General features: G+C 38.5%; 1 protein-coding gene across 1 annotated transcript; it reads left to right on the top strand.

Annotated features, from left to right (window-relative positions):
• Positions 1–1,096: 1,096 nt before the first annotated feature.
• LOC104165260 (E3 ubiquitin-protein ligase NEDD4-like) lies at positions 1,097–13,931 on the top strand (the record flags this gene model as incomplete). Its single annotated transcript, XM_009704834.1, has 7 exons — positions 1,097–1,195; positions 3,047–3,097; positions 8,646–8,707; positions 8,811–8,913; positions 9,849–10,015; positions 12,482–12,614; positions 13,755–13,931. Coding segments are annotated over 7 exons (792 nt in total), but the record flags the coding sequence as incomplete, so codon positions are not given.
• Between the last annotated feature and the right edge of the window lie 313 nt (positions 13,932–14,244).

Genomic DNA, 14,244 nt, shown 5'->3' with positions numbered 1-14,244 from the left:
GGTCTCGGGTCTTGCTGCTCCGGCCCCTGCCAGCGACGGAGGAGCGGATGCAACCCGGGCCTTGTTTTGTCTGCGTGGTGCATTTGGGTCGGTCTCCTCCTGACAGCTGTCCATACGGCCACCTCGCTGGGTTACCCTGTGTTTAGAACAGCCTGTGTGGTTTTGATTTATGAAGAAGTACCTGCACTTCAGATTATTTGTTTCAGGGTTGGCCACATTTCAGGCCAAAATTATTATAAGATGATTTCCTCAATCGTGGGTGGATTATGAAAGAAATAATAAGCACTGGTGGGAATTCAGAGTGTAGAGACAGCAGCGGGACGTAGCTGCTATCGCTCTCGATCCCTTCTGTGAGGAAACTCTGGAGAGCTTTTCCAGCCCTGGCGTTTGGTTAACCCCTGAGGGACGAAGAGCGGGAGATGGCTCCTTCTGGTGAGGGGTCAGAGGAGCGACCCCCCGGTGCCCCGTGGTGGTGCAGTCACTTCCCCGGGGGCTCAGAAGCTGCCCAATTCCTCTGGGGATCTGGTTGCGCAAAGAAAGGCATGGGACTGTCTTTCCACAGCCTCTCCCTTTAACAAGAAATCACCTGGGGCTTCTCAGTGGTTCTGTGGAGTTCCTGGGTTGTTGGGGTTTTTGCCACGTTTTTAATGGCTTTCATCACAAGAAGGAAGGAAGGAAGGAATCTTAATCTGAGTCGCTGGAACAGTAAATTGCTGTTACAAATGAGCAAATGATGACCTTAATCAATGAGTAGGTTAGATTAGCTGTGGAGATGACTTTCAGCACGTCCACATCACTGCCGTGCGGGAAACCTCATACAGCTCTGAAGATACTCTCCCTGGGTATTGTCCAAAGTGATACTATGGGCGTCCAGTTAGGTCAAGTGCAAATGCGTCGATGAAAATGTATCAGAAAGGTGAACTGTTTATAAAGGGGAAATTGGAATATTTTTCTGGGGTCTGCACAGCTGCTTCTGCGTATCGTTGATGCAGTCACTACTCCTCTTTACAGCGCTGCAGAGCGCCTGGGCCTGCCATCGCAGGCCGGTACACTGCCGCTTGTGGTCTTATTCTCATTATGAGCTATATTTTCACAGGAGCGTGTGACTTCATTCATTTTCAGCGTGCGAGTACGACGTCGTGTTCCGGGGTACTTTATAACACCAGTAGGCTACTCAGACGTATGGCACACTGAGGTAATGCAGTGCTAAGAGACAGAAAGGAATCTGTCTGTGTGGTGCCTGACTGTACAGCTTGTGCTTTTTATTGATTTTATTTCTGGATTGCCCTCTCTTACTTACCAGCAGGGAAGATCAACTGATCCATGTGTATGCAATTCAAACAGGGAGCTGGCCTGCAGTTTTGGTTTGCACAGGGATGTGTTGAAGTTGGATGGATAGTAACAGCCACACTGTAAAGAAAAATTGCCCCTGAGATTTAGATTAATTGACAATAAAAGGTACCAGTGCAACTTTGCTCTTCAGGTGACAGTGTTAATGATAAAAATTGTTAAATGCTGAAGTAGTTTTGAAATGTCTATGGGTGATAAAGATAACACCTGAGCAGTGCTTTAAAGTTATAATTTATTTAATCACCATCCATTCAGTACGCAAGTATTTTCAGCTAGAAACGCTATATCTAGTGTAATTGAATATATAGAGTGAACAGACATTATTGTTTGGTGAGAAAATTGATGAGAGCTATTTTCCTCTAGGCTTTATTGAGCTGTCAAGTGAGTGAAAACAGTACACATTTTCCCTCTCAGAGTTTATCCACCTCTGCTAATATTTCATGTTCCTTTTCTTCTGTCTGCCCTTGTAAGTGGATTACTAGAAGTGCACTGAGATACCTTGTGTGAATTTTTGTGCTCTCTAAAGTGTTAAGTATGAATGGGTGATTAGGCCACCACATGCAGTCCAGTCTGAGCATCTTCAAGAATCACTGAGTATTGCAAAGATGAGATAGATGTTTGAACTTCTTGACCTTGAAGTGCTCTCTTAATCCTGTCACCTTCATAGTTGTAAAATGGATATGGCATACGGTTGGTGGAGTTAGGAATAATGGTTCAAATACCCAGTAATAAAGGTACAGTTAGATGGAGACCAGGTGCCGCTGTCAGCTTGTTGGTGGTTACCTCCATGGGAGATGGTGCCTTTGGCTTGTTTGCTCTGAGAGAAGACGGTGATCAAACTGATAGTGGAGAGCGTGCAGAAGAGTAGTGTTTATCACTTCTATATGGACATAACTGTGCGTAAGTGAATTTATGATGGTGCTGTGTGGCCTGACTGTTGGTATAACCACATCCGCGTGCTTAACTTGAATGGCGTATGAATGGTCAAGTCTTCAAGTGGGAAATACAGGATTACCCAAAAGGCCAGTCATACGGGTGTATAACTGTTCCTCACAAAGTAAGCATTCTGAATTAATGGAACAGCAATCTTTAAAAAACCCCCAAAAGTTCTGATAATTTGGTTTCTGTTTGGTAAAGTGATAAAACAATTTTTTATTTTGGGAAAAATGTTTACGATTCATGCAGTTCTATCCTTCAGTGTTTGGATGTTGGGTTCCCCTCCCTTCCCTGTCAAATGTGCATATGAGGTTTTCCTTAAAAAAATGAACAAAAAAAAAAAAAGGAAAACAAAAAGCAGAAGTCACCAAGGTTTGACATGAACATTTCAACAACATGGTGAACAGTAATTTTGCTCTGTTTTTCAATGCATGTGGAGACTAATTTATGAAAGAGTAGATGATTACTTTGTGCTTTGAATTATGCATAGGTTGTCAGAGGAAGCAGAATTTCGTCAGTAGTTAACATACAAGCTGCAGACTAAGAAGCCACTTTGGACTGTCAGAGTAAATGCTCTGCTGAGTTAGATAAATTATAACAACAGATAATATGCAACAATAAAGGGGTAACAACCAGTAATTGCCAAAATAATGGTATTCAACCATCTTTATTTTTGCTTCATTGTGACTGGATTAATGTTTGTAATTTTTTGCTTTTGTAATGTAAAATTACTCCTTTTTTTGCCTTTTCTTTTTGACAGACTAGAGACGACTTCCTCGGTCAAGTGGATGTGCCACTTAGTCACCTTCCGGTAAGCAGTGCTTTTGTCTCAGCGTGCTCTTTTTTGTCATCACTGGATGTGAAAAACCCTGATATTATGTAGAATTTATTTCCATAAGTAGTCCAGTTAAATTTTCTTGAAACGAGCCTTCCCAGCGTAGCATTAGAGGCTTAAAGAAAAATGCTATGGACCACAAAGCCCCACCGTGCCCAGGAATTGGGAGAAATTATTCTCCTTGCAGGGACAAGCAAGACTGTTACTGTCTGGTATCTGTTAGATTTCTCAACACCCAGGATTCACTTCTTACCCTGATTCTTGATTAAAATCCATGTCTGGTCTGAGTCAATTAATGAATGACACGTGGCCAGTAGACTGGTTGTTTCTCACCTTACCATTGGTGATTATTGTCCTATTAATCTTCTGCCTTCTTCCTTTTCATGATTTTCCCTTACAGTTGAAACAGTTGTATTTTCCCTTAGCAAACTCCATTTCCTCCAGAACTTTTGTTAAAACATTGAAAAACCCCACATTTTTGGAGTCCTATTTATTTGTCTGATCTTCTGTCTAAATAATATGCTGTTAAGGTCATGGGATGGTAGTTCTGTCTGGAAAGTGGATAGTACGTTTTGATATTACTTCAAAGCTTGTAAAGCCAATAGCCACAGACTGAAACCAGAGAAACTGTTGAACCAACGTGACAAGATCTGGAGAAGTTACAAAAATTCAGTTCTTTTGAAAAATGTTATAAAATTACTAATCTTCATAGCAAATTCAAGTAAAATTATTGGTTTTACTACTGATTGAAAGTGAACTTAGCTGGAGAACTCCTAAGTAAGAATGGAAATAGTGAGATATTCATGAGCGCCATAGCACGTACAACAACATACATCATCTTGGATCTAGTGCTCATATGGTGAGCTAGAGCTGCGTTATTCATAACTAGTTAGTTTTGGATGGTTTATTTTTTAACTTGGACCATTTGTTTGGTTCAGTTTATGAAATTGCCCTGCCAACAGCTGTACTGGCTTTGAGACACGAATAATCACCAGAGGGGAGACTCTTAAAGTCAACACCACAGCTGAAAGACGTACTCATGACTTCAGTTAGTAACTTGTGTTATTGTTGGAAGTGGTGACATAGAGGTGTGTTCTGCTTCTTTGCATGGGAAGGGGTGCACATCTATGGTCAGAGAAACCTTTTGTGCAAAAAGCCAGGTCGTATAGATAAGCCCAATTAAGTTTCCTTTTAGCAGATTTGCTTCAGCAAAGGCATGGAAAACCAAAAGGCTGTAAGAACTATGTGGTATATTCATTATTTTACCTAAAATTAAATCCTTTGCCAGCAGTAAGAGTTCTAATAGCAAATAATTAAGAGTAATTGACACAGAGTTTGAATCATTTTATTGTCAACAATCAAATGTTTGAGGTGTTTGATTTGAGGGTGGTAATGTTTTCTCTGGTTTTGTTTCTTAATAAATGGAGGGATTCTAAGTGTAAAGCTTGTTCTGTAATTCTGTAAAGATCCAGTGGTCTGGTTTCCTCCTGGCAGTCAGGATTCTGCATGGTCTTCACACAGCGAGCAAAATTACAGCCTAAATTAAGTGTAATTTCTCTTAACTATATAACCAAGGATGGGGTTCTCCTCCTTTAGTTCTACAGGCATAGAATTGACATAGCACTGTCTGGCTGTAAATTATGATGTGAAACTCCATGTTCAGGTTTTTATAGATTGTGCATATAATCTGTCCACAGAAGGATGCTCAACATTCAGAGTCTAGTGAATACTGTCCTAAATGTCTACGATTGGACTTGATGATCTTTGAGGTCTCTTCCAACCATAATGATTCTATGTCATCACAGTCCAACAAAGACAGTGGCAGAATTGTTACTGACTCCAGTGTGTTCAAGCTTTCACTGCCAGATGTTTTCACTGAAAAAGTCTTAAGGGAGAGGTCTGTGCCTCTGCTTTCAGCTGATGGGCCCTCATCAAATCCGTTTCTCTTGGGAACTGCTGAAAAGGCTGAAGACATTGTGCTGAGTTGGAGATTCTGTAGCAGGGATGCTGTAGTGAAAAAGACAAATAACTAACACTCAAGATTTTTTGAAATGACATCAGTGATGTTGGGTATTTCATGAGGAATTATTTTACACAGAGCCAGCCATCAGAGAAGGTGAAGTGGTGGAACAAAGAGGGTCCGTATGACATTGAGATTGTATGAAGCTTGAAGTTAACCTCCGTTTGTCCCCACGTCAGATGAAGTCTATACATTGCTTAGAAAACTTACTTTACATGATGCTAGATATATGTCTCTAGTACTACCATCCCATACTGCAAAAGTCTCAGTCAAAATGCTTTTTAAAGAGAAGTAAAAATAGGTTGTTTATTTCATTGGTACATTTGTTTCAGCTTTTCAATATTGCTGTGTGGCCTTTCCTTTTTTTCCACTTAGTAGACAAAAATCCAAAATGAACTTTGCAGAAAATGTTTGTGCCAAAAAAGCCTTTATTTTGTCTTTTCGTATTCATACTGTACTTCACCCTGTGCTTCAAAGCTGAACTCAGTCACTGTCAAAAGAACTAAAGTTAGAAGGTCACCGGCGCAAAAAGTATGAAACAATGCAGTTGTTTTTCATCTGCTTTGTAAATAGTAAAAAATACACTTTCTACTTCAGAAAGTTTTCTAATAAATTCTACATATATATGTACATATTTATACAGTGATTGTTTTAGGCTTGGTATAGGTGTTTTCTGATATTATATAATGTTTTGGATGACTGACATTGTCTGGATGTAGTTAATATTTTTTAAATGTTGTACGTGTTAATCTTACTCACTTCCGTGAGCTTGGAGAGGTTTTATGTATTTGAATGGGTGAGCATGAGAATGGTGGAAGTTATTGAAAATGTTTGCATCAAAATAAGGTGTCAGTTTTAGCATGACTGTTGCTGTTTGTGCCTGAACTTGACTTCTTGCTATTGAGCAATAATATTGTAGGAGGAAAATGGCTTTGTAATGACTTTCACAGCAATGCTTATTTGGGTATGTCTGTTGTGGTTGATCTTGAGTCATAACGCTGTTGTTGTTGGCTTATAAATTATAATAGTTGAAAAATACAATGGAATGATCAGAAATTTTATTGTGATGAAAAATGCATCATTCCATTCTCATATGAGCTCATGCCATATGAGCTGTATTGTGTAATATTATTTTATCTGTACTTGCCTGTCTATTTCCCTTTACATGTATCCGTATGCATAGGGGATATCTGAGTAGCCTGTACATAACTGTAGAAAAAGTCCTCTGGTGTTAAGCTACATGTGTCCTGCAAACAATGTACTATGAAATATAAAATGATGAGGGATGTATTAGCGCATGCCTGTTTTGCAGAGTCAGAAAATATTTTAAAGTTCCTTTTTAGTAAACATTATTTTTAATAATTAAAAATCATCAGCAAGATTTGAGATAGAGCTATAGACGTCACACACTGTGAGCTGTTTTGAGGAGTTAGCAGCTTTTTATTTTCCTTCCATCTTCTGTAGAAAGAGGACAACTCTACTCGCCTCTCACTGGGGACTTACGTAGAACATGAGTGTGCATATCTCTTTCTAGCTCATATTTGAGTGGAATGCTAAACTTTTTCAAATTGTTTTAAAGTCCTGCTGTCTTTACATAGAAAATCCAGGATTGTAAAATTTCCTGGATCAGCTATTTCTTCAACTACCATTGAAGAATAAAATCCATTATGCTAAAATGATGAAATTTTGCAGTCCAGGACTTCCCGTTTCCTTCTAGGCTCACCAGAAAGTCAATGTGGTTCCTGTACCAAATCCTTCCTCACTCTCCATCTTGGCAGAAAATTTCTTCTGCTCTAGAAGCCGCTTTTTTCCCCCAAAATTTTCTCTGGGAAAACTCACAATACATATCTCTGAACAGTCGCTCTTTCTGTAGCTGTGGTGTGGCAGTGTCTCCACAGGGTGCTTAGCTACCTGCCCATGGGTATGTTCTCATACTCTGTTATCATTAGTGAGTTATGTGCTTATTAAGGTGTGTCTACTAATTTGATGCTCAGGCAAACATACTTTATATCTTTATGTTCTAATCGGTATGTTCTTTGTTCATCCTTCCAGTGCCTTAAGAAGAGACATCATGGTGTATTTATTAACAAATGTTTGCTTTTTCATTCTAGCGGTGCTGCCGATTCATTTGTCAAAATCCTTGTTTTCTCTAATACTGTCTAATTACTATCTACAAAAATTGATTAAAATATACAGCCACTTCTTTTATGTATGTTACTTACAGTTGAGTACTATAAAGCAGTACTTCTTAACCATGCATGCTTTGCTGTCCTGTTGGTTTGGTTAAAATCCCCTCTCTCTCTGAAAGAATGGGAAGTCTGTCTCTCACAGATGCAGTGGACGCTCAATGCAGGAAACACCTTGCAGGACGAGAGTTCAGTCAGTGAAAAGAAAGCCTGCGTGGTATTTGATACAGTAGCTGAGATAATGAATTAGGATTGATTTTGAAATTCTTATTTATTGACTTTGAAATACAACAGACAACAAAGCTTTTCATGATTAATAGTCTGGGAGTTAGGTTATTCTGTGTTTAGAAAGATTTAATTAAAGAATTGGACTCGAGAGATACTCTTATTTGTAGGGCTAGGGCTGGGAAGGGGTTTACAGATACACTATCACTTCTTTTAGAGGATGGCAGAGGGGCGCAACATTCTGAAAAGTACCCGCTAACTTTGGGCTCACTGTGAGAAAGTTCGGTGTTAATGTAGAGGTACTAGATCTCTAGTCTTAACTGGAGTGGGTATGATAATGTGCTTACTCTTTCAGTGTAACACAAGTCATGCTTCCAATTTTGTCAGCCCAAATTGTACGATTGATAGAATAAAGTACCCTGAACACGCAACAGATTAAGTATGTATACGGATTTCTGATTCTCTTATTTACCTTGTAATTTTTAAATTCCTAGTTTTGTACCTATAGCATCCGTGTTCTCACAGACATGAAGGATGTCACTTGTTTGATAAGAAAGCTGAAATTCTCGTGTAATAGAAAGTTTTCAAGATTTAAGGCTTTATGAAACTTACAATTAAATGGAAAACAGAGGTAATCTGTCAGCCTGATAGTATTACTTATGTACATCATAAAAGATTTCAAAGTCTTAAGTATTTTCAAAACTCTCGACTGCTTTGAAATAAAAAATGAAAGCCAGCTGAGGAGGAGTTTTATTTCATCGCTTTCTAATGTGCAGAAAAAACACTGCTTTGAAATAGAAGCAGGCTTTTCTGACGCTGCTGTTGGGTGAGTGGAAAAAGTTGGCAGGGGTTTGTCTCGTTCGTCTTTCCCACTGTTTTCCAAGTTGTGCAGCCTTAGAAATGAGGCTTGGTTCAGCCGTCGCTGCTATTTGCAGTGACATCTAGCGTGCTGCTTCGTGGTGACACTGGTAGAGGTCTGCCTGCGTTACACGTCTTCTCTAGCATTTCTACTGCACCTCTGATGTGAATGTTCTTTATCTGTCTCTGCTTGTGGGCAAGCCCTTTAATTTACCATTTTCTTAAATGTTTATAGACTGAAGACCCAACCATGGAAAGGCCATACACGTTTAAGGATTTCCTTCTCAGACCAAGAAGGTGAGGGGCAGGACCTCTGTATTTTAAAACATTTTTTACCTCAAGGTTTGTTATTTGCAACTATTTAAGAGCTGTTGAATGAAATGTGCCTCCTTTATTCTAGCCACAAATCTCGTGTAAAGGGTTTCTTGAGACTGAAGATGGCTTATATGCCTAAAAATGGTGGCCAAGAGGAAGAAAACAATGATCAAAGGGATGAATCTGAGGTAAGGCTTAATGCTTGTGGAAGCACTCAAGTTATTAGAGATTCAAGTATAATTGTAGAAGAAGTTGTACCATGAAACATAAAACCCTGGTGGCAGTGTTAGCAGCTTACTCTCCTCCCCGCTCCAGCTTGCCTGTTTGTTTTTTTTTTTTAACTGTAACCTGGTGGTTTCTCAACCATTTGAAGTATTTCAAAGAATTTCAGCTGCCACAGTGAATTCTAAAGTCTGTCTGACTCAGTTTGTGAGCAGGTAAAAGTGGAAGTCATGCCAAGCAGAAGAATTCAGAAAGTCTATGCAAGTAATTTATAAACGTGATGGTCTATATTAGCTACCTTGTCTTCAGAGGCCATTTCAAAATAGGCATTATAACATTTTTCTTTATTTCCTTGGCAGCATTGACTTTGCAGAGAATAAAGCTCATGCAAGCGCAGCAGGTTTAAAGACTTCTCAGCACTCTTATCAGCCATCATCCATTTCAAGAATTAGCTGCAATTAGGGCTGTCAGAATGAACATCAGCCTGTGTTTGCCTTACTTCTTAATAGTTTGCAGCAGTCATCTGTAACTGGGAAATGAGGGCTCTCATACCAAGCCATACATCTCTGAGTTCAAAAGTTAACGGTTGGTTCTCTTTGGCTTCTAGACTGGGAATCTGCACCTGGCTGCCACTGGAACAAGCAACTACCCAAATACGTTTGCGAATCCCTGTTGTAATAGGCTGATGGGATTTTAGGGTTTTTGTCATTGAAATGAGGTGCACGCTGTAACCACGGAGTTTATTCTATTTCTGTATGGTTTACATTTAAGTAATTTTGAATTTCTCTTTGGAAAATTTTCAGAATCTGCATCTATATGCTAATGTAAGCAACAATGAAGTAACTTCTCTTTAGTTTGAGCTTTCACTTTTTTCAATTTTTTTTTTTTCTTCATTGCTAAGCATGGATGGGATGTAGTTGATTCTAATGACTCCGCATCTCAACGTCAGGAGGAGTTACCACCTCCTCCACTGCCTCCTGGATGGGAGGAAAAGGTGGACAACCTGGGGCGAACCTACTATGTCAACCATAACAACAGGACTACTCAGTGGCATCGACCAAGTTTAATGTAAGTGGAAGTGTAGTGCAATGTTTTGTGGATATGTACAAAATTATCAATGAGAATGGTGATTTATTTTTTTTTCCAACAACCATTTTGAATTTACTAATTCAAGGCTGAAAAAAGTCTTAAGCAAGACTTATACGAAGCAGTTTATAGAGGCACACTGTTCTTTTCAGTAACAGATTAATCATGATTTTGGTGCTGCGCTATGTATCTGAAACTATAATTTATTCATGGAAAAATTTTCACAGATGTGCTAGTAAATTGAGAACCAAAATCTGGATATCTTCAATTAAAAAGGAAACATCTCTTTTTTTAAGAATGAAAGAGACTTCCCGACCCCCAGCAAATCACATATACACATAGGTATTTTGGAAAATTCTAGGAAATCTGAAGGGATGGGAGGGAAGTCAGTGCATTAACAATGTACCTTAGAATATTGGGAGACAGATGTGGAATTTTTCAGTAAGTAATTTAGCAGGAATAAATTACTTTCTTAAGGTAAGGAAAAAAAGGAAGTCAACTCTATTAAGTTTTAATTAAGTTAAACTGATTAACTTTGAGGAGATCCTGATTATTATTCCGTGTATAGACTGCATTACCTATGTACACTGGTTGTGCTAATGTGGAGTTCCTCTTCAAGCCTTCATTATGTATTTCTTATTAGAAAGTATGTATAAGTGACAATGTTAAGAGTTATACTGAAATCACTAATGTTAAACGTCTTGCATTATATTTACATACCGACTGTTCTTCCCCTATTGTTTATTACAGCAGTAGCGGTTATTCTTTCTTGAATATTCATAATCATAGCTAAATTATGCAGATGTGTGTTGTCCTTAAGGTACTATTTGTTGTGCTGGACTGATGCATTTATCGTCGTTAGAATTGAATTAAATTTTGTTCTGTATGTTTTGAACTATTTACTATTGAACTATTTGAGTAATTTACTAAGGATTGGGTATTTTATCAGGTGAATCTCATCAACTATCATTATGATTGGTAATGGTCTATAAGTGTCTTATCAAAAAGTGGGTTTTATAAATTACTTGATTTAGAACCTCCTTGTAATCTGATTATGCTTGATGAAGTAAAGAGTGCATGGTTTGACTGGCAAATACCAAAAAGTAATCATCACTAGAAACTGTCATCATAAGATGGGTGTATAAAATCAAGGCCTCGGGGGTTCGCTTTTAGCTAGTTGTCATCACAGGTAGCTTGGAAAGAAGTGCCTAAGTGCTACTGATGAACTTTATGCATGACACCAGTCTTGGTGAAGAGTGAGGACTTTAAAATGATGCTGTTTAGCCTTTAAATTCTATGAATTTATAAACCCACTATGAGCAGAAGGTCTCGTGAGTATGGAAGTAGGATACATAACTTCTCACTTTCAGGCCAGTAACTCAGATACTAAGTTGGTCATCAAGGGAAAACATTGAGTGCTGTACAGTCCATGTCTGCAGTAGGAACATGAGAGTAGTTCATTTCTCACAGTTCTTCAAAACGTGCAATGATAAAATGATTGCACAAAGACGTTTTTCCTGAACATAACCATCTTTCAAAGTTACAGTCTCTTATCCTGAAGGAGAGTTTGAAATACAATAGTGCCTTCTAACAACATCTGCCCATTGAGTTACTGAAACAAAGATTTATACCTGGCTGTGGACATTAAGAAGTCCCACAAGCCCAGCAGGTCTCCATCGAAGGAACTGGTTTATTTTCCATTTCCATCACTGCTGGTGTGAGCCAAGCTAGTGGATGCAGCCAGTTCAAAAAGTTGTCCAAACAGTAACAACTTGCATTTGCTTTGGCTGTCGCAAAAAGGAAAACGATAGTTGACATAAAGATGGGGCAAAGGTAAAACCTCTCTGTCAGGAATGATTCTGGTCATCACAAGAAAGGAGGAGTAATGATGGGTTAGTATATTTGAGTGTGGACTTCCATTTCTGCTTAGCCAACTTTGATGTATAAAGAATGTTTAAAGAAAATGAAAAAGAATTGCCAGTGTTGCGTGACAAGGACAAGTTACTCCTGGGGAGATTCCAACTGGACGCAGGAGGAAAATTTTTGGCAATGAGAACAGTCAGCCATTGGAATAATCTCCCCAGGGAAGTGGTGGATTCCCCATCATTGGACACTTTTAAGTTTCAGCTGGATGGGATGCTGGACCACCTTGTCTCGACCATGCTTTTGCCAAGAAAGGTTGGACCAGGTGACCCTTGAGGTACCTTCCAACCTGGTATTCTATGATTCTGTGACATTTGTGAAGTGCTTCCAGTTTTATTTACTTTGGATTGAGGGATTAAACGATCTCCTGTTTACGAAGCCTGACACATGCAAGAATAATGATTTTTATAATCAGAAGCATTAATGAGGTTTTGAAAGCAACAGACAAAGTAGGTGTTTTAGTTTAATATTTATTATTTTCTTGTTCTTTTCTCCTTCACATGCTTTCATTTCCCCGCTCTCCAGTGATGTGGGATCTGATTCAGATAACAATATCAGACAAATAAACCAAGAAGCAGCCCATAGGCGGTTCCGCTCTCGGAGACATATTAGTGAGGATTTGGAACCAGAACCTACAGAGGGTGGAGACATTCCTGAGGTATGTAAAGGTCTTGGGTTTAAGAAGTTGACAAAACTTCAAGGTGATGTGTTTCTCATTTGTAAGCTAGTTGCTATACAACATACATAGTAATGTTTTTACATGGTGTTTGTGGAAATTGCCTTAAGAAAAAATACCAGTAACACAGTAAAAATCCTAAACAGAGCTATACTTTGAAGGTTCCCATGCATTTCTGGGTGCCTGATAATTTATGCACAACATTAAATACTATGCAAATGCTGGGAGAAACATTTATAATTCCAAGCATTGCTTGTTATATATACGTTGATAGAAACACTTGCAATACTCTGCTTTGAATAACAGTGGAGTAAGTTGTAAAAAGAAGAGAAAACATACTGGCTGGAACTGCCATGTACTTCAGTTTTCTTTAGGGTCTTGATTTAGAGGAAAGAGAAACTGTTGGGTTTTTTCCCAAATTACTTGGTTTTAGTTGGAATTCTGAGATCTTATTTATCAGAGTGAGTGTTTGTTTAATTTATAGCTAAAATAAATACATTAAATTTGGTAGATATCTGTAGGCTTAAGTGAGAGTTTGTGCAAAGCTCTAATCCTGTTCAAGAAATATTTTATTATGTGAAGCACAGACAAAATTCTTTGTGAAAGCTAGTTTTGGTTCACTAAATGTTATTCAGAGCAACAAATAGATTGCTGAAACTTGTTGCACTCATCACTTGTTAATATTTGATTTACAGATGATAATGAGTACTTTCTATTATGCATTTTATTCTGAATTAAAATTAACAGTTGTTTCTTAGAAGTTTTAGTAAGAGTGCAGAATTAGTTACATTTTTGCCAAAATTTCAAATGGAATTTATTTAATGAGAGGTCTTTTTTATGCATCATTTCATCTACATTTTCTGCATTGACTCATAAAGCATTGTGTCATCATCAGCATGAAGACCGTTTTGAAGTCAACATGAAAACCATTTTTCCCTGTGACTACTTCACAGAGTAGAATGTTTGCTTTGTGTGTTCTAGGGATTGGTTTATTTTGTTAAATATTAAGGCTGATTATCACACCTGGGTTTGTCACAAAGAGGTGGTTACATAGAAGGCAAAGGAAAAGAAGACTCAGTCTGTCTTTATAAATCCCTAACATAGTTTCTTCTCTTTTGTTAGCCATGGGAAACCATTTCAGAGGAGGCAAGTGCAAGTGGAGATTCCTTGAGCTTGTCATTGCCACCTCCTCCTGCGTCTCCAGTATCCCGTACCAGTCCTCAGGAGCTATCTGAGGAACTGAGCAGAAGACTTCAGGTCACTCCTGATTCCAATGGGGAACAACTCAGTTCTTTGATTGTACGTGACATGCTTCTCTTTCTATATAAGTCTCTGTTACTGTAATCTTCTGTTAGTTTGACGTAATCTGAATCATTTACACAGATGGGTAGTAATTGCTGGTCTCAGGAAAACCTGAGCATACAGCTAAAATTACCTTCCAAAAAATGCGTCATAATTTCACCATAGAGCAAACTGCCTTGAACAACAGAATTCCTCAGCTCAGGCTTTAGGTTTTCTTCTGTGTGAGTTTGACTTCAGGCTCTACTACTGTTACACCTTTAGTGAAACAAAATATGTAATACCATAGAGTATCAAGCTAAGAATTTCCAGA

Source organism: Cariama cristata, unplaced genomic scaffold (genome assembly GCF_000690535.1).
Source record: "Cariama cristata isolate BGI_N322 unplaced genomic scaffold, ASM69053v1 scaffold15517, whole genome shotgun sequence".
NCBI lineage: Eukaryota > Metazoa > Chordata > Aves > Cariamiformes > Cariamidae > Cariama > Cariama cristata.
The sequence above is the reverse complement of the archived record's forward strand: the minus strand, read 5'-3'. Positions and strand labels throughout refer to the sequence as shown.